General features: G+C 45.0%; 1 protein-coding gene across 2 annotated transcripts in view; it reads left to right on the forward strand.

Moving 5' to 3' along the window:
- The first annotated feature begins 1,416 nt into the window (after positions 1-1,416).
- CCDC62 (coiled-coil domain containing 62) overlaps positions 1,417-20,125 on the forward strand; it is a 57,361-nt gene continuing 38,652 nt past the window's right edge. For both annotated transcript variants that reach the window (XM_077955629.1, XM_028830048.2), the window contains exons 1-6: positions 1,417-1,598; positions 4,370-4,562; positions 8,050-8,216; positions 10,844-10,945; positions 13,259-13,430; positions 16,510-16,611. In XM_077955629.1, coding sequence (XP_077811755.1) covers positions 1,563-1,598; positions 4,370-4,562; positions 8,050-8,216; positions 10,844-10,945; positions 13,259-13,430; positions 16,510-16,611 — 772 coding nt within the window. In that variant the 5' untranslated portion in view covers positions 1,417-1,562. The remainder of the gene's footprint in view (positions 1,599-4,369; positions 4,563-8,049; positions 8,217-10,843; positions 10,946-13,258; positions 13,431-16,509; positions 16,612-20,125) is intronic.

The raw sequence follows: 20,125 nt of genomic DNA on the forward strand, positions 1-20,125 counted from the left end.
GGCATGGTGGTGCATGCCTGTAATCCCAGCCACTCGGGAGACTGAGGCAGGAGAATCGCTTGAACCTGGGAGATGGAAGTTGCAGTGAGCTGAGATCAAGCCATTGGACTCCAGCATGGGCAACAAGAGTGAAACTCTGGGGAAAAAAAAAAAAATTATTTTTTGGCCAGGTGCAGTAGCTCATACCTGTAATCCCAGCACTTTGGGAGGCCGAAGTGGGTGGATCAACTGAGGTCAGGATTTCACAACCAGCCTGGCCAATGTGGTGAAACCTATCTCTACTAAAAATACAAAAAAACTGGCATGGTGGTGGGCACCTATAATCCCAGCTACTTGGGAGGCTGAGGCAGGAGATTTGCTTGAGGCTGGAGGCAGAGGTTGCAGTGAGCCCAGATTGTGCCATTGCACTCCAGCCCGGGCGACAAGGGCGAAGGAAAAAAAAAAATTGTTTTTTAGAGACGGGTGAACTCCTGAGCTGAAGAGATCCTCCCACATTGGCCTCCCAAAGTGCTGGGATTACAGGCCACTGCGCCCAGCTTTCTTGATTTTTAAATTCTAAGACATTGTCTTGGTCTCCCAAACATGAGCCTGTCAGTAAAGCTTCAAAGTAAGAAATCTTAATTTTGTTTTTCCATTTTCAGATTGTCTTTTTTGAACACAAGGGCATGTTTTGCTATTTCATATTCAACCAAAAAGTAAAGTTGAAACCCTGTAAGACGGTACTTAGTAATTGTCTTGCTGTCTGATGAGTTAAGCATTCAGGGATGCGCAGCCAGGGCTGAAGTGTGATAAGCCTTATTTTTTCCTAGTCCCGTTCCCACGGGGATGAAGAGGTGACTATGGAAGGACAGGTGAAAAAGCTTAGATTCAACCCAAAATATCGTAGATTTTGTCAGGACAAAGTACCGTGGTTCTTCTCATTGCTTTTCAGGAGCCCCCCAAAATCAATTTCCCCCTCTTCATCTGTGATTCTTGGTTTAAAGTATCAAAGGTGCTAGGGTGGCTCGCAACTGTTATCTCCAAGGGCTGGGCTCTGCCTCCAGGCATTCGGGTGTCAGGTCCTGTTCTTGGAGCCAGCTACACAGGAGCGAGCACTGCCGAGCTCACGGTTATTAGGGTGAAGATGGAAGATAGGGGAGTGAGCAATTCAAATGTCATAAACCAGGGTGCTGGGGGCGGCGCAGCAGCCTTTATTAACTTCTTCATTCCCTGGGTAATGGTGAAGAGCCGGTTCTTCGAGGCCTTCCAGCGCTGGAGCCTCAGGCGTGGGCAAAAAGCGTCCATACTCAGCCTGAGCCACTTGGGAGCCCCCAGTCTCTGAGGTGGAAGAACAGTGCCCATCAGCGCGGCGGGGCTGCAGCCGGGAAACCCTGGATGGGAGCCCCGAGCCCCGGCGAGCGCACGCCGCGTGGGCGCCAGGCAGGCGGTTGGGGTGCGGGGCGGGGGACGGCCGAGGGCGCGGGGCTCCGGGCTCGCCCCCGCCGCTCGGGGCAGGCGCGCCGATGGCGTTTCTAAGGTGACGCCGTCCACACCGGCCTTCTCCGGGGGCGGAGGAAACACCTATGAACCCTCCGGCGGCCTTTCTTGCCGGACGCCAGGTGAGCGGCGGTTCCGAGCGCGGCTGGGCGCCGCTGCAATGGTGCACATTGGTCGAAATCTACTGCTTCTCAAGAACCGTGTCTACTTAAAATGTGAAACGGGCCGGGCGCGGTGGCTCACGCCTGTAATCCCAGCACTTTGGGAGGCGGAGGCGGGCGGATCACGAGGTCAGGAGATCGAGACCATCCTGACTAACACGGTGAAACCCCGTCTCTACTAAAAATACAAAAAAAATTAGCCGGGCGTGGTGGCCTGTAGTCCCAGCTACTCGGGAGGCTGAGGCAGGAGAATGGCGTGAACCTGGGAGGCGGAGCTTGCAGTGAGCCGAGACCGCGCCACTGCACTCCAGCCTGGGTGACAGAGCGAGACTCCATCTCAAAAAAAAAAAAAAAAAAAGTGAAACAATACATTGGACACAGAGGAAAACGGTGTCACCACCGTTTCCTTAACCCAATAACACCTTATTATTCAGCTCAGGTCACAGAGTAGCGCGTACCCGGTGCTTACTGTTTAAGGAGGACGACTGGCGTCTGGGGACCTGCTCTCCCATTTACCTCGCTGGGTGTCCTTAATTTACACAACCTGGCGAGTAAAGAAAGGAGCTCTCTCACAGCTCCACTGTACCAAAAAGTCTGGAAGTGGGCTTGCCCAAGGTTCGCGTCCATCAGTGTAAGACGACCTGCCTTTGTATACTCGGCTTACTGCCTGTTTTCCTGGAGTGGAATATGTGCTCCTTGCCTGGCGGGCTGTGGCCCAGCCACTGGCGCTCAATAAATTATGTTGAATGCATGAAAAAAGGGCTGGGCCAACACTGGAATTCAAGCCTTGGGACTTGAAATCCCTTGACTCCAAATTCCATTTTCCTTGTTAAGACTAGTAACTGTAATTTATTCATCATTCTTATTTATTTTTGAGACAGGATCTGGCTCTGTCCCCAGGGCTGGAGCGCAGCGACGCAATGTCGGCTCACTGCAGCCTCTGCTTCCCAGGTTCAAGCGATCCTCCCGCCTCAGCCTTACAAATAGCTGGGACTACAGGCGCCCACCACCATGCCGAGCTAATTTTTGTATTTTTAGTAGAGAGAGGGTTTCGCCATGTTGGCCAGGCTGGTCTCGAACTCCTGACCTCAGGTGATCTGCCCACCTCGGCTTCCCAAAGTGCTGAGATTACAGGTGTGAGCCACTGAGCCCCCCTCATTATTTTTGTTTATTTACAAATCTTATTTTTCAAAAAGCAGTAAGGGAGTACAAAGGGCCACTGGTGAACCTTTAATTGCTGTCTTTAAGGTGGAACTCTATTAAAGTAACACTTTTAGTTCTTTATTTCATAGGTAGGGACCGCACCATGATTTGAAATGCGGTTTACAGTGTTAATGAGAGCTGATGTTTGTTAAGTGATTACTACGGGCCAGGCTTTGTGCTCAGTACTTTACAGAGTTTGTCTTGTTTAATCTTCGTCACTCCAAGATGTTAAAATGCCGTTGCTATCATTTTACAGGTGAGGAAACTAATGCTTAGAGAAGTTAAGTAACTTGCCCAAGGTTATGTAGCCACTAAGTGGCTAATTCTGGGATCACAATTTGGTCAGACCAACTTGTTAGACTTTCAAATGCTGTATACTTAAAAGGAATTATTGTATTAATAGATAATATTATTAGGTATAAAAATGGCATCATGGTTATATAGGAAATGTTCATTTTTAGAGATGCATTCTGAAGGATGTAAGGGTGAAGTGGTATTTTTTAATCAATAAAAGGAAAGTGAAGCAGCTGTAGTGAAATCTCAATAATGGTAGAACCTAGGTACTGAGTATATGGGAGTTTATCATACTATTGTCTTTGGGTATATGTGAAAAATTTCCTTACAGAATTTGGTTTTTAATTATGTATGTTGTATTTGGACCAGTTACAATATTAAATTGTCCTTAATAGATTGAATATGTATAGATGCCTTAGATGTTATAGTTTTCATGAATATTGAATACTGGAAGACTTAATTTTATTTTTATAGACTAAAATTCCCATTCTTTAGTAAGAATCATTTACATTTAAACAGTAACTATTTCATGGTTTTGTTTTGTTTTGTTTTTGAGCTAGAGTTTCACTCTTGTCGCCCAGGCTGGAGTGCAATGGCACGATCTCGGCTCACTGCACCCTCCGCCTCCAGGGTTCAAGCAATTCTCCTGCCTCAGCCTCTTGAGTAGCTGAGGTTACAGGCATATGCCACCACACTGAGCTAATTTTTGTATTTTTAGTAAAGATGGGGTTTTGCCATGTTAGTCAGGCTCGTCTCAAACTCCTGACCTCAGGTGATCAACCCACCTTGACCTCCCAAAGTGCTGGGATTATAGGTGTGAGCCACCACGCCTGGCCACTATTTCATGTTTAACCTGTACTTGGTTACTCAAATTGCTGGGGCAAGGTGGGAGATAATGTTATTGACTGGCAGAGAAAAGGGTTGTTGGCAAAGGGGAAGAAATGTGCAGAAATAGGTTTATTTGTTTACCCAGCGGGTTTTAGAAACAGTCCCACTTTTTAGGCATGGCACGTATGGCATGACAGAAAATTGTAGAGAGGCAGAGTGCATGGTAGGTTTTAACTTGAATATGTTTTAAGTATACATAATCTTTGCTGCCATGTTATTAACTTGAAACTTAATTGAACTACTTGGAGCTGGCAGCAAAAGAAGATATACTTATTTGGAAAATTGACTTTGGCTGATTTATTACTGATTTCATTCTATTTTGATGTGAAACCGCTTTCTATGTTTAGAACATCGGGTCAGAAGTTGAGATTTCCACTATTGAGAAACAACGGAAGGAGCTGCAGTTGCTCATTGGAGAATTAAAAGATCGAGATAAAGAGCTCAATGACATGGTTGCAGTGCACCAGCAACAGCTTCTTTCATGGGAAGAGGATCGGCAGAAAGTGTTGACATTGGAAGAACGTTGCAGCAAATTAGAAGGTCAGAAATACATTCAGTGACAACAGTTATGCACTCCTTTGTGCTAACACATTGATGGGCTCATGGGGAAGACAGAGAGGAAGTAAAGACTGCAACCCCTGCTGTCCTCAAGTTTAGGCTCATTGGAGACAGGAGGACTTTATGAACAGTGATAATGGGACAGACACATTTAAATAAAGTAGGATAAGCAAAGTATTTCAGCATAAAAAGGGGGCTGGATAGAGCTCCAGTTAACATGGGGTGAGCGCCATTGGTGAGGCTGAAGTTTTGAACGAGACTATGAATGAAGATGCCATATGACTAGCCATTCTCTTTTTTTTTTTTTTTTTTTTTTTTGAGACAGAGTCTCGCTCTGTCGCCCGGGCTGGAGTGCAGTGGCCGGATCTCAGCTCACTGCAAGCTCCGCCTCACGGGTTCACGCCATTCTCCTGCCTCAGCCTCCCGAGTAGCTGGGACTACAGGTGCCCACCACCGCGCCCGGCTAAGTTTTTGTATTTTTTAGTAGAGACGGGGTTTCACCGTGTTAACCAGGATGGTCTCGATCTCCTGACCTCGTGATCCGCCCGTCTCGGCCTCCCAAAGTGCTGGGATTACAGGCTTGAGCCACCGCGCCCGGCCATTCTCTTAAACTAAGCTGAAAGATTTTAAGCTTTTTGTATTGAACTTGATCTTAAGTTCCTAAAATGGTCATCTTTTAAAATTATAGCTGTCTGTCCAGGCACAGTAGCTCACACCTGTAATCCCAGCACTTTGGTAGATCATTTGAGCTCTGGAGCTGGAGACTAGCCCAGCCAACATGGTGAAACCCCACTTCTACTAAAAATACAAAAAATTAGCTGGGCGTGGTGGTGCACACCTGTAATCTCAACTACTCGGGAGGCAGAGGCACGAGAATCACTTGAACCCGGGAGGTGGAGGTTGCAGTGAGCCAAGATTGCGCCACTGCACTCCAGCCTGGGGGACAGAACAAGACCCTGTCTCTCTCTCTCTCTCTCTCTCTCTCTCTCTATGTATATATATATATATATATATATATATAGCTGTCTCAAAAATGGTTGCAAAAAGTTTATTTGATACCATATTTTAATTCTGTCATTCCTTCAGTGCTGCCCTAAATCTGAATGTTCCATTGACTCTAGATTGTTAGTAGAATGCATTAGAGGAGAAAACACTAGATCTGTGTAATAGAAAGATAACCTTTTTTTACTTAACATTACTCAAAGGATTCTGTAAATGTGGCAATCCAAATCTGTCATTTTTGGTGGGGCGCGGTGGCTCATGCCTTTAATCCCGGCACTTTGGGAGGCTGAGGCAGGCCGATCACTTGAGGTCAGGAGTTCGATACCAGCCCAGCCAACATGGTGTACCTTATCTCTACTAGAAATACAAAAATTAGCAGGGCATGGTGGTGCACACCTATAGTCCCAGCTACTCAGGAGGCTGAGGCAGGAGAATTGCTTGAATCTGGGAGGTGGAGGTTGCAGTGAGCCGAGATCGTGCCACTGCACTCCATCCTGGGCGACAGAGTAAGACTCTGTGTCAAAACAAAGAAAGAAACAAACAAAAGCCCAAATGTATTATTTTTTTTTGTTTCTTTGATGACCATCTGATTTTACTCTGACCACACCCACACGCGTATACACACACAGCATTTAACATGGTTGCTGATTAAATGCAGTATAACATCTTATGGCTCTTATATAAACATGTTAAAACAACAAAGATAACACATATAACATATATAACCCACATTATACGTAGCTATCAGTATTTTATTTTAAAATGAGCAAGATTTGAATAGGCACCTCATGGAAAGAGGAAAATTGAATGTCCAATAAATATATAAAAAGTTTCCTATTCTCATTAGTAATTAGGGAAATGCAAATAAAAACCAAATTGAGATACTATTTTACCTTTACTAGCCTGGCAGAAATTATTGGGTTTTGGTAAAGTATGACGCCAAGGGAAAGCTGAGACGCTGCTAGCGGGAGTCAGTTGTTACTGCTCGTGTGCAAAATCGTTTGGCAGTATCTGGTGAAGCTGAAGATGTGCATATCCTACAGCCCAGCAAAGCCACTTCTAGAATATTCTCACCCTATAATAGACACATGAATCACTTAAGGGGCTTGTTAAAATTTAGATTCTGATACAGTAGGTCTGGGGCCCAAGGATCTGCATTTCTAACAGGCATCCCAGGCGATGCCACTGCCGCTGCTGGTCCAGGGATCACATTTTGAGAAGCAAGGCTCTCGAGAAACTCTTGAAAATATGCACCCAGATGCATGTAAAAAGGCCTGGCGCTGTGGCTCACGTCTATAATCCCAGCACTTTGGGAGGCCAAGGCAGGCGAACCACCTGAGGTCAGGGGTTCGAGACCAACCTGGCCAACATGGCGAAACTCCGTCTCTACTAAAAATACAAAAATTAGCCAGGCATGGTGGCTCATGCCTGTAGTCCGGGCTACTCCGGAGGCTACGGCAGGAGAATTGCTTGAACCTGGGAGGCGGAGGTTGCAGTGAACTGAGATCACACCACTGCACTCCAGCCTGGGCTACAGAGCGAGACTCCATCTCAAAAAAAAAAAAAGATGCGTGTCAAAGAATATTCAGAGCAGCATTGTTTATCATAGCTGCAAAGTAGAAATAACCCAAATGATCATCAATATTAGAAATAACCTTTGGTAGGCTGGGCGCAGTGGCTCATACCTGTAATCCCAGCACTTTGGGAGGCTGAGGTGGATGGATCACGAGGTCAGGAGATGGAGACCATCCTGGCTAATATGGTGAAACCCCGTCTCTACTAAAAATACAAAAAAATTAGCTGGACCTGGTGGCGCTCGCCTGTAGTCCCAGCTACTTGGGAGGTTGAGGCAGAAGAATCATTTGAACCCAGGAGGTAGAGGTTGCAGTGAGCCGAGATCATGCCATTGCACTCCAGCCTGGGCAATAGAGGGAGACTCTGTCTCACCAAAAAAAAAAAAAAAAAAAGAAAACAGAAAACAGAAATAAGCTTTGGTGTAATCATTCAGTGGAATATTACCGGGCAATGTTAGTACACAATCACAAGTTATACACAACTGAGCGAATCTCAGAATCATCATCTTAAGCAAAAAAAGCAAACAGAAGAATTCTCAGAATATGATTCCATTTTTATATGGTTCAAATTAAACTATAATTTTGAGGCATGTGGTCATTGGTAAAGCTGCAGTGAAAAGCTAGGAAGTGATTACTCGAAGATCAGTCTCATGGTTGGGAAAGTAGAAGCTGGAGAGATGATGTTCAGGAAGTGACCTCCAGAGGCTTCCAGTTGCTCACAGTTCTGTTTCTTGATTAGGGGTGATAGTGTGCATTTCGTAAAAAAGGTTTTAAAAGAAGATTGTCTTTGTAAAAATTCTCTAGCACACTTTTACTTTTTAACCACCCATTTTGAAAATAATGCATTTTAAGCTGAAGGTCTGACTGCAAATTATTGATGAACTTTCCCTCAGGTGAACTACATAAAAGAACTGAAATAATCAGGTCACTCACGAAGAAGGTAAAATCTCTTGAATCCAACCAAATGGAATGCCAAACTGCTCTCCAAAAGACCCAACTACAGCTTCAGGAAATGGCTCAAAAGGCAACGCATTCTTCTCTTCTCTCTGAAGACCTTGAGGTTGGGATTATTTTCTGACAAACTTCACTAGTCCAAATTCCCTTTGTGTTTAAGTTATTGAAAAATTAGATTTGGCCACGTGCGGTGACTCACTCCTGTAATGCCGACACTTTGGGAGGCCGAGGTGGGCGGATCACCTGAGGTCGGGAGTTTGAGACCAGCCTGGCCAACGTGGAAAAACCCTCTCTCTACTAAAAATACAAAATTAGCTGGGCATGGTGGCGCGCGCCTGTAGTCCCAGCTACTCGGGAGGCTGAGGCAGGCGAATCGTTTGAACCCGGGAGGTGGAGGTTGCGGTGAGCCGAGATCTCACCATTGCACTCCAGACCGGGCAACAAGAGGGAAACTCTGTCTCAAAAAAAAAAAAAAAGAGAGAGAAGAAAAAAGAAAAATTATATTTAAATGTTTCATTAAAAATGCATGTGAGGCTGGGCACAGTGGCTCGGTGGCTTATGCCTGTTATCCCAGCCCTTTGTTTGGGAGGCTGAGGTGGGAGGATTGCTTCAGCCCAGGAACTCGAGACCATGCTTGGCAACATGGCAAATGCCTGTCTCTATGAAAAAATGGAAATACAAAAATGAGCTGGGTGTGGTGGTGTACTGCTGTGGTCCCAGCTACTTGGGAGGCTGAGGCAGGAGGATCACTTGAGCCCAGGAGGTCAAGGCTGCAGTGAGCTGTGATTGTGCCACTACACCCCAGCCTGGGTGACAAAACAACAACAACAAAAAAGCACATGTAAGCCAAGCACAGTGGTGAGTGCCTGTAGTCCCAGCTTCTGGGGAGGCTGAGGCAGAAACATCGCTTGGGCCCAGGAGTTCAAGTCCAGCCTGGGCAACACAGTGAGACTTCATCTCGATAAAAAACAACAATCACAACAAACAACCAATGCAAAAATGCATACGTGTGTGTATGAAGGTATCTACACTCATCCACCCCTTGTAGTTCTGTGTTTATCCTACAGTTTTGGTTAGTTGCACAGCACTATCCTGTCTTAGAGATTGAGCTTCAGTACAACCCTTTGTAACTGTTATGCCATTTGGTTTAGTAGCATCTACCATTTAATCAACAATGGGTTATTTTAGAAAGCTTTCCTCAAAGATGAGAGGGTATCATCAAGTTTTGGTAGCTTCAATGATGTTTTCTAAATTATTGCGTCTTTTTATTTTTGAGACGGAGTTTCGCTCTTGTTGCCCAGGCTGGAGTGCAATGGCACAATCTCGGCTCACTGCAACCTCTGCCTCCTGGGTTCAAGCAATTCTCTTGCCTCACTCTCCCGAGTAGCTGGGATTACAGGCATGCACCAGCACGCCCAGCTAATTTTGTATTTTTAGTAGAGACGGAGTTTCTCCATGTTGGTCAGGCTGGTCTCAAACTCCCGATATCAGGTGATCCGCCCGCCTCGGCCTCCCAGAGTGTTGGGATTACAGATGTGAGCCACTGTGCCCAGCCAATTATTGTATCTTATAACGTTAGTGGCATATTGGGAATAAAACCTCTAAGACTTGTTTTTTGAGCCCGACACGGTGGCTGACACCTATAATCCCAGCACTTTGGGAGGCCGAGGTGGGCAGATCACTTGAGGTCCAAAGTCTGAGATCAGCCTGGCCAACATGGTGAAACCCCCTCTCTACTAAAAATTCAAAAATCAACCAGGTGTTTTGGCGGGCGCCTGTAGTCCCAGCTACTCGGGAGGCTGAGGTAGGAGAGTCACTTGAACCTGAGAGGCAGAGGTTGCAGTGAGCCGAGATCACACCACTCCACTCCATCCTGGGGGAAAGAGCGAGACTCTGTGTCAAAAAAAAAAAAAAAGACAGATTTTTTTGGTTTTCTCTTCTAATTCGTCAGTCATCAGGTATTTTTTGAGTTCATGCTCATAAGAGACGCAGAAAGCCAGCTTGTTTATGTGTTACATCCTTCATCCCAGCTACTCCGGAGGCTGAGGCAGGAGAATCACTTGAACCCAGGAGGCGGAGGTTGCAGTGAGCCGAGATCATACCACCAGTGCACTCTAGCCTGGGCGACAGAGTGAGACTCCATCTCAAAAAAAAAAAAAAAAAAAAAGCCTGATGGTTATTTTTCTCAACTAGTGAATAGATTGTATACATAATAATTATATCAGATCTAGCACTATGTGTGTTTTTTTTAAATAACTGATGAGTAGGAATACCCCAGTAGGAAGTTCTTTCGACAAAGAATATTTTTTAAATTCACAGAGTTCACTAATGCTACTTTGTTTCAACAAAGGAAATCTCTTACTAATACAGTTCTCATTCATTCATTTTCTTCCCTCTTCCCAACCCAAAATTACACATAAAAGATATTAGGAAATAGACATGTTAAGCATCATCAACATAATTCAGTAGGGCAAATACAAGTACTGAGAGGATGGTAGAATTAATAGAGAAATACATATTTGTATTCTTTTTTGATGACTGCTTTCTTAGCCCACTTTGTTACTAAAACAATGTGGGTTTTATTAGCCCACTTCATTACCAACTCTTTTTTTGTTACTAACAAGTCAAACAAGGAAAAAACAAAATGGAGAAATAAGCACAGACTATGGCTAGCGAGCGTAGTGAAAGCTTTAAAAGGACTCAAGCAGTATCATCTGTGTTGTTTTCTTGTAGGCTAGAAACGAAACTCTCAGCAACACGTTAGTGGAACTTTCTGCTCAGGTAGGACAGTTACAAGCTCGAGAACAAGCTCTCACGACAATGATAAAGCTAAAGGTAATCAAAAATAAGAATTCTTCCATTTGCCAGAGTGCTTGGTGGTTTCTATTCACATTCATTATCTTACCTAAGTCCCTAGCATCTCAGAAATGTAAAGCTACCAATGTTGCTCTTGTTTTTTAAAACGCCCAGTTAGAAATGAGGGAAACAAATTTAAAATGATGTTCCCAAGGCATGAAGAAAGGAGGCAGGACTCTGCTTCTGGTCTTCTGTCTCCAAGGCCCATTCCATGGGCTGGCAGGTCTGAATTAACTTATTTTCTCCCCGGGTATCCATTATTAGGTCTCATAGAGTTATTGGCAATTAGATTGCTTGATAATTTTTTTTAATGGAGAGAAAAACCATTTGCAATCGAGCAGTTGATATAGTCACTAACATGCAATATACAACGATACACAGTCTCCTGCTGTTATGCGCGTCTTTGACAATTGGTATTTAAGGGAGCGATGTTGGTATAATGAAATGCTCACGCTAATAAAGATGTGATTTTTCTCAGCACATTGTTTTGAAGTGATTGGGGCAAGTGCTCTGAAAATTAAATAGAAAATATTAAAATCTACAGTCATATCTTTAGTCAAGTAGTAGCCAGTTTAGTGGCTTCAACAACCTCTCTGGTTTCCATCATAGCAAACTCTGGCAAAGCTGTAGGTATGTGTGGAGGTGCTGGCAAGGCATTTCCCCACCATTAAAACAGTGGGTGCATTAGGAAGGGTGTGCTCCTGGAGGCCGGGTGCAGTGGCTCATGCCCATAATCCCAGCACTTTGGGAGGCCGAGGCGGGTGGATTCCTTGAGGTTAGGAGTTCGAGACCAGCCTGGCCAACATGGTGAAACCCCTGTCTTTACTAAAAATACAAAAAAGTTAGCCGGGCATGGTGGCATGCCTGTAATCTCAGCTACTCTGGAGGCTGGAGTATGAGGATCCCTGGAAGCTGGGAGGTAGACGTTGCAGTGAGCCGAGATTGCACCACTGCACTCCAGCTTGGGTGACACAGTGAGACTGTCTCAAAAAAAGAAAAAAAAAAAAAGAAGGCCAGGGACGGTGGCTCACATCTGTAATCCCAGCACTTTGGGAGGCTGAGCCAGGCGGATCATAAAACCAAGAGATCGAGACCATCCTGGCTAACATGGTGAAACCCTGTCTCTATTTAAAAAAATACAAAAATTAGCTGGGCGTAGTGCCACACCCCTGTAGTCCCAGCTACTTGGGAGGCTGAGGCAGGAGAATTGCCTGAACCCAGGAGGCGGAGGTTGCAGTAAGCTGAGATCACACCACTGCACTCCAGCCTGATGACAGAGCGAGACTTCATCCGAAAAAAAAGGCTGTGTTCCTAGACTGAGAGATTTTATCTGATGAAAATGGTTTCCTTAGAAGCAGATGCCCTCCAGGACATCCTTATCAAAGGAGTAAGTAGGAGTCCAGGTTTCAGGCTGAAAGGTATTGACTGTTGTGGGTCTCTCCTAGTGTTAACTGAACTGTGTTCTTGTACTTATTAGAACTGTTATTTTTTGCTACTGGCCTGGTCGCAAAGTTCCATGGGTTTTTGCATGACCTGCCCCAACCCTTTAATTCTGTAAGTCCTAGTGCGAGATGTGCAGACAATGTGATTTTTCAGGCGTGCATTTACGATGGCTGTAGCAGAAACACTTAGAACTTCAGTCGGGTAAAACCTCTTAATAACAGTTATTCCAGGTGAGTGGGGGAGGGATAGAACTTTTACTTATTTTTATACTTTTAGGTGTTGTTTGAGTTGCTTTTCAAGGAGCAGATACCTTTTTTGGTAACTAAAACTGCCTCAACAATTAAGAAATTCTAATTTGGTAGGTTTGGAATGATGTTGTTGTGGAGTCTGTCATTTTAACAAGCTGGAAAATGGGAGGGAATGGTGAGCCGTTAGACCGACCTATATAATCCAGAGGATGAGTTTCCCATCCAGGGGCCACCTACCCTCTTGTTACTATTATAGTTTCTTAGGTAATGGAATGGTCTGACTGTAACTTTCTGAGAGAGAGTAAGGGGTAGTGGTTCAGTATATAGTGTCTGAGGCAGCCAGCTAGGTTCAAATGGTGGCTCCACCACTAACTAGCTGTGTAACCAGGGGCAAGGAACATGGCCTTTCTGTCGACTCGTCTGTCACTTGGCAAGAGCAACAGTACCTCCTCATAGAGTTACTGTAAAGATTAAATGAGTTAATATGCGAAAAGTGCTTAGAATGGAACCTGGCACACAGTCGGATCTTAGTATTATCTTTTCTTTTTGGTTAATTGGAATTTAAGAATGTAGAATAACCGTTTTCAAATTTGGTTTTTAGGACAAAGATATTATTGAGGCAGTCAATCACATTGCAGACTGTTCGGGTAAATTTAAATTGCTAGAGCATGCCCTACGTGACGCCAAGATGGCGGAGACTTGTATTGTGAAAGAAAAGCAAGATTATAAGCAGAAATTGAAGGCACTTAAGATTGAAGTCAGTAAACTAAAAGGTAAGGAAGAGACCTACATTTAAGATATGAGTGTATTATCTTGGTAATGTATTTCTTCATTTGGGTTCACTTAATCTTATGCTTGCGAGTAGATCAATTCCCAGCCTTAGGCCCTAATATGAATTTCATTTATATAGGATTATGCTGCAATTTGTGTCTTATAAGATAAATAACAGAGTTGGGGAAAACTGCAGAATGTATCGTATTTTAAAGTAATCCTGCCTTAGTTGAGGTGGCTGTACCATTAGCTATTGCTGATACCTGCTTTGTGGCAGACAACATCAGTATCTCAGTGGCAGGCAGTCCCAGCATGTATTAAACCCACGTGTCTAGAGGTAAATGGGAGGTGACGGATTACGATTGGGCCTCACTGAGCTTCCCATCTGGGCAGTTCTGCCTCACACGTTTCATCTTCTCCTTGCTAGCAGGCTAGCCTGGGCATTTCTTCCCATGATGAGGGCAGAAACTTCTGATTCGGATATTAGGAATTTTTATTTTTGCCAATTTATTTATTTATTTTCGATAGAGTCTCACTCTGTCACCCAGGCTGGAGTGCAGTGGCGCGATCTTGGTTCACCAAAGCCTCCACCTCCCAAGTTCAAGCTATTCCCCTGTCTCAGCTTCCCAAGTAGCTGGGATTACAGGCGCCCACCACCATGCCTGGCTAATTTTTGGATGTTTAGTAGAGACAGAGTTTTGCCATGTTGGCCAGGCTAGTCTGGAACTCCTGACTTCAGGCGATCCCTCTGCCTTGGCCTCCCAAAGTGCTGGGATTTACAAGCGTGAACCAACGCACCCAGCCAATCTTTGTTGATTTAACTTAAAAGATTCAGCATTTGAAAATGTTGTCCTTATGATGCCCTGACCTATGGTTAGCCATAGGTCTCATCTCCATTTGTAGCTTCAGCTAAAACCATAATCATATTATCATCCCCTTGGCAGCAGGAACAGACTCTGCTTCTCTTTTTCAGTGTACTGTTAATAGCGCAGCACCAGGGCTACACTCTAGGTATTTGGTATTTATTGAATGTTTATATATACCGAGGTAAAATATACAAGTAGAAAGAAGTCTGTTCTGTCAATATTTATATATTATAAACATTTTATAAATTCAATATTAAAACTTTTTTTTTTTGAGGTGGAGTCTCACTCTGTTGCCCAGGCTGGAGTGCAATGGCGTGATCTCAGCTCACTGCAACCTCCACCTCCCAGGTTCAAGCAATTCTCCTGCCTCAGCCTCCCGAGTAGCTGGGATTACAGGCCCCCGCCACCATGCCTGGCTAATTTTTGTATTTTTAGTAGAGATGGGGTTTCATCATGTTGGTCAGGCTGGTCTCAAACTCCTGACCTCATGATCCACCCACCTTGGCCTCCCAAAGTGCTGGGATTACAGGCATGAGCCACTGCATCCAGCTTAAAACTTTTTTATTTAAGAAAAGAGAAATAATGGCTGGGCATGATGGCTCACATGTAATCCTAGCACTTTGGGAGGGCAAAGCAGGCAGATCACCCGAGGCCAGGAGTTCAAGACTAGCCTGGATAACATGGCAGAGCCCTGTCTCTACAAAAAATTAGCCAGGCATAGGTGGTGTGATCCTGTAGTCCCAGCTGCCTGGGAGGCAAAGTAGAAGGATTTCTTGAGCCCAGGAGGTGGAGGTTGCAGTGAGCCAAGATCGTGCCACTACACTTCAGCCTGGGCAACAGAGCAAGATCCTGTCTCAAAAAAAAAAAAGAAGAAGAAGAAAAATTTTTATAGAGCTCAATCTCCAGCCCTCCCTCCCCTTCCTGGAGGTCCACAAGTGGGACTGCAGGTTCCAGCCCTCTCCTCACTTGGTGTTTCTGGTGACTGGCTGCATCCTGAGGCCACGTAGGGGCTCCACCCTGAGTCACCTCGTTAGCATGTGCTCTGGCGTAATCAACTGGGGCTCTTCATGAATGACAAAAGATGCTTCTGTCACTTAGGAAATTCGACAGGTTTTAGGAGCTCTGTTCCAGGAACAGAGGACAAAAGCCAACTCTGTTTCTTCTCATACCACAGACATATTCAAGGAACAGAAGGAAAGGAGGGAAGGGCAGTGGGGAGATGGGCGGGTCAGGTCACGCTGGGCTCTGCAGTTTGCGGAAATGAATTTGGATTTCATCCTCAGTGCAGTAGCAAGGCTTTTCACTGAGAAATGACACAAGCAGATTTTTATTTATTTATTTTTTATGTATTTATTTTTGAGATGGAATTTCACTCTTGTCGCCCAGGCTGGAGTGCAGTGACGTGATCTCGGCTCACTGCAACCTCCACCTCCCTCTCAAGCGATTCTCCTGCCTCAGCCTCCTGAGTAGCTGGGATTATGGGCACCTGCCGCCATGCCCAGCTAATTTTTGTATTTTTAGTAGAGATGGGGTTTTACCAGGTTGGCCAGGCTGGTCTCGAACTCCTGACCTCAGGTGATCCACTCGCCTCAGCCTCCCAAAGTGTTGGGATTACAGGCGTGAGCCACTGCACTTGGCCTTTATTTTTATTTTACTTTACTTTTTTTTTTTTTGAGATGGAATCTCACTCTGTTGAGTGCAGTGGCATGATCTCAGCTCACTGCAACCTCCACCACCTGGATTCAAGTAATTTTCCTGCCTCAGGCTTCCGAGTAGCTAGAATTGCAGGTGTGCACCACCACACCCAGCTGATTTTTGTATTTTTAGTAGAGACGGGGTTTCACCATGTTGGCCAGGCTGGTCCGGAACTCCTGGCCTCAAGTGGTTTGTCTGCCTCGGCCTCCCAAAGTGCTGGGATTATAGGCATGAGCCACTGCGCCGGGCAGATTTTGATTTTTAAAAGATTGCTCTGTGTACACTGGGCTGTCACAGGAGAGGCAAGGCTGGCGCAGGGAGGTCAGTGAGATGAGAGCAAGTGAAGCCTCCAACCAGGGTCCTTGCCAGGGGTGGAGATGTTGGCTGTGAAACAGATTTTGTCTATAGATCCAACAGGACTGGAAGGGGCTGCTGAGGACATGAGTGTTAGACATAGTGTGTCTTTGAGGACTGGAAACTAGTATTTATTTGAGGACTTTCTTTTTCTTCTGTTGTGAAGAGGACCTCAACGAAAAGACGACAGAAAATAATGAGCAACGAGAAGAGATCATTCGCCTCAAACAAGAGAAAAGTTGCCTGCACGATGAATTGCTTTTTACTGGTAAAACAGATGATTGAATGTATTTGTAACCTAGACTCGCTATGATGACAGGCTAAAGGAATTATACCTCGCCCAATTTTTTTTTTTTTTTTTTTTTTTTGAGACAGGGTCTTGCTGTGTCACCCAGGCTGGAGTGCGGTAGTCTTGACTGACTGCAACTTCTGCCTCCCGGGCCCAAGCAATTCTCCTGCCTCAGCTTCCTTAGTAGCTGGGATTACCAGTGTGAGCCACCATGCCTGGCTAAATTTTGTATTTTTAGTAGAGACAGGGATTCGCCACATTGGTCAGGCTGGTCTTGAACTCCTGACCTCAGGTGATCCACCAGCCTTGGCCTCCCAAAGTGCTGAGATTACAGGCGTGAGTCTGGCTTTTTTTTTTTTTTTTTTTTTTTTTTTTTTTTTTTTTCTGAGACAGAGTCTCACTCTGTTGCCCAGGCTGGAATACAGTGGCACGATCTCAGCTCACTGCAACCTCCACATCCCAGGTTCAAGCAATTCTCCTGCCTCAGCTTCCCGAGTAGCTGGAATTACAGGCGTGCGCCACCATGCCCAGCTAATTTTCATATTTTTAGTAGGGACAGGGTTTCACCATATTGGGCAGGCTGGTCTTGAACTCTGGCCTCAGGTAATCCGCCCGCCTCGGCCTCCCAAAGTGCTGGGATTACAGGCGGGAGCCATTGCGCCCAGCCTTTTTGTTTGTTTTTAACACCCTTTGCGGGATCAGTGAGGACCAAGCAGCAAATGTTAATGCTGCCATCCCGTTCCCAGTCACTGTTTCCTCTTCTGCAAAATGAGCTACTCTCCCTTCCAGCTTGAGCGTGTGACTCTGCTTCTCACTAAAAATATAACATAGATGCTCTTTGACTTACAGGGTTACATTCTGATAAACCCCTCATAAGTCAAAAATGCATTTAATGAAGCCAACCTACCCACTGGCATAGCTCAGCCTAGCCTGCCGTAAACATGCACAGAACACTCGCATTAGCCTGCGGTTGGACAAAATCATCTCACACAAAGGCTGTTTTATAATAAAGTATTGAATATATCATGTAATTTACTGAACATGAAAAACAGAATGGTTGTATGGGTGCTAAGTAGGGGTTTTTTATGAATGTGTACCCCTAGAAAAAGGGGGACTGAGGGTAGGTATCAGTAGACCAGAAAGTGTTCATATGATTTTCTCTTTGGAACTTTACCTCTAAATCAATGACTTTCCTAACACAAACCACTGAAAAGAAAGCCCAAAAGAATCATCTTGGCTGGTAGGGATGTAAACAAGCTCTCTGTGTCAGCCATTCTCAGTTGGGAGTGGAGAAGGAGGCCTTCACCAGTGGAAACTCTGAGATACTGGGAGTAGGTAAGGAATATGGCAGGGAATGGAATGCAGTTTGTCTATAAATTAATGGGAAAAAAAAATTAAAGACAAGGTCTCACTCTGTCTCCTGGGTTGGAGTGCAGTGGTGTAATCACAGCTCACTGCAGCCTCCAACTCCTATACTCAAGGAATCCTCCTGCCTTGGCCTTCTGAGTAGCCTGGCTGAATTTTTAATTTTTTTGCAGAGAAGGGTCTCACTATGTTGCCCAGGCTGGCCTCTAGCTCCTGGGATCAAGTGATCCTCTTGCCTCGGCCTCCCAAAGTGCTGGGATTACAGGTGTGAGCCACCATGCCTGGCCTAAGGAGTTTTAAGTAAAATGGAATTCTTAATATTAATCTCTTGTGATTAAAGATGGGGGGAAGTGTGGTATTCTGCCACTAGAGGTCACTATTTTCACCATTTCTAGGATTGCTGCATCTACAAGTAATGATAACCCGTTATGCTACTAAAGATATCACATATTTGTAGCTTTACAGTTGCATTGAAACAGTCCTGGCCGGGCGCGGTGGCTCAAGCCTGTAATCCCAGCACTTTGGGAGGCCGAGACGGGCGGATCACGAGGTCAGGAGATCGAGACCATCCTGGCTAATATGGTGAAACCCCGTCTCTACTAAAAATACAAAAAACTAGCCGGGCGAGGTGGTGGGCGCCTGTAGTCCTAGCTACTCGGGAGGCTGAGGCAGGAGAATGGCGTAAACCCGGGAGGCGGAGCTTGCAGTGAGCTGAGATCCGGCCACTGCACTCCAGCCTGGGCGACAAAGCGAGACTCCATCTCAAAAAAAAAAGAAACAGTCCTTGGACCAGCATTTGTATGCCAGGTGCCCTGCAGTATGCTCAGACGCTCACAGGCCCACAGAATTTAGTACTATACAAATGCTATGCATAAAATGCTATGGGAGGTCAAAGGAAGGAACAAAGCTTAAAGGATACGTTAGCCTCTTTTCTTTTTGATTAATCACTTTTTACCCATGCACTCTACTATGTACTACTAAATAAAATACATGGAATTTGTTAGCTAATATTATAATAACTTGATTTTGTGAAATATTTTTATCATATCCTAAGCAGATTTCTTTACCCAGGCTGGAGTGCAGTGGTACAATCACAGCTCACTGCAACCTCAAACTCTGAGGCTCAAGTGATCCTCCCACCTCAGCCTCCCAAGTAGGCAGGACCACAGGCACATGCCATCACACATGCCTAATTTTTAAATTTTTTGTACGGATGAGGTTCCACTAAGTTGCCCAGTCTGGACTGGAACTGCTGGGCTCAAGCGATCCTCCTACCTCTGCTTCCCAAAGTGTTGGGATTACAGGCATAAGCCACCATGCCTGGCATCCTAAATTGATTCTTTAAACATCTTCTCTACTGAAGACAATCTCACACCATTGTCTGAAAACAATTTTTGTATATTTTGTTCTTCTTTTTCAAAATATAGACAATTGGTGGATTTGCATGTTTTAATTATAAAAGTGAACAAAGCCTAAAAAGAATTTATTTATTTATTTTGTAGACACAGGATCTTGCTCTGTTGCCCAGGCTGGAGTGCAGTGGTGCAATCATAGCTCACTGCAGCCTCGACTGTCTGGGTTCAAGTGATCCTGCCACCTCAGCCTCCCGAGTAGCTGGGACTACAGGCATGTGTCATCACACCTAGCTAATTTTATTTTATTTTATTTTTTTATTTTTAGTAGAGGCAGGGTCTCACTATGTTGCCCAGGCTGCTAGTCTTGAACTCCTAGCCTCAGATAATCCTCCTGCCTTGGCCTCCCAAAGTACTAAGGTTATAGGCATGAGCCATCTTGCTTGGCCTAAGCCCAAAAAAGAATTTTTAAAGGTATAACATGATAATATACTGTCAAGTGCTATGGCTAAATATTACCATGTTTTTTTGTTTTCGTTTTTGTTTTTTTGGAGATGGAGTCTTGCTCTGTCACCTAGGCTGGAGTGTAGTGGCACAATCTTGTCTTACTTCAACTTCTGCCTCCTGGGTTCAAGCAATTCTTATGCCTCAGCCTCCAGAGTAGCTGGGACTGGAGGTGCACGCCACCACACCTGGCTAACTTTTTGTACTTTAGTAGAGACGCAGTTTAATTGTGTTGCCCAGTCTGGTCTCGAACTCCTGAGCTCAGACAATCC

Source organism: Macaca mulatta, chromosome 11 (assembly GCF_049350105.2).
Source record: "Macaca mulatta isolate MMU2019108-1 chromosome 11, T2T-MMU8v2.0, whole genome shotgun sequence".
NCBI classification, from domain to species: Eukaryota; Metazoa; Chordata; class Mammalia; order Primates; family Cercopithecidae; genus Macaca; species Macaca mulatta.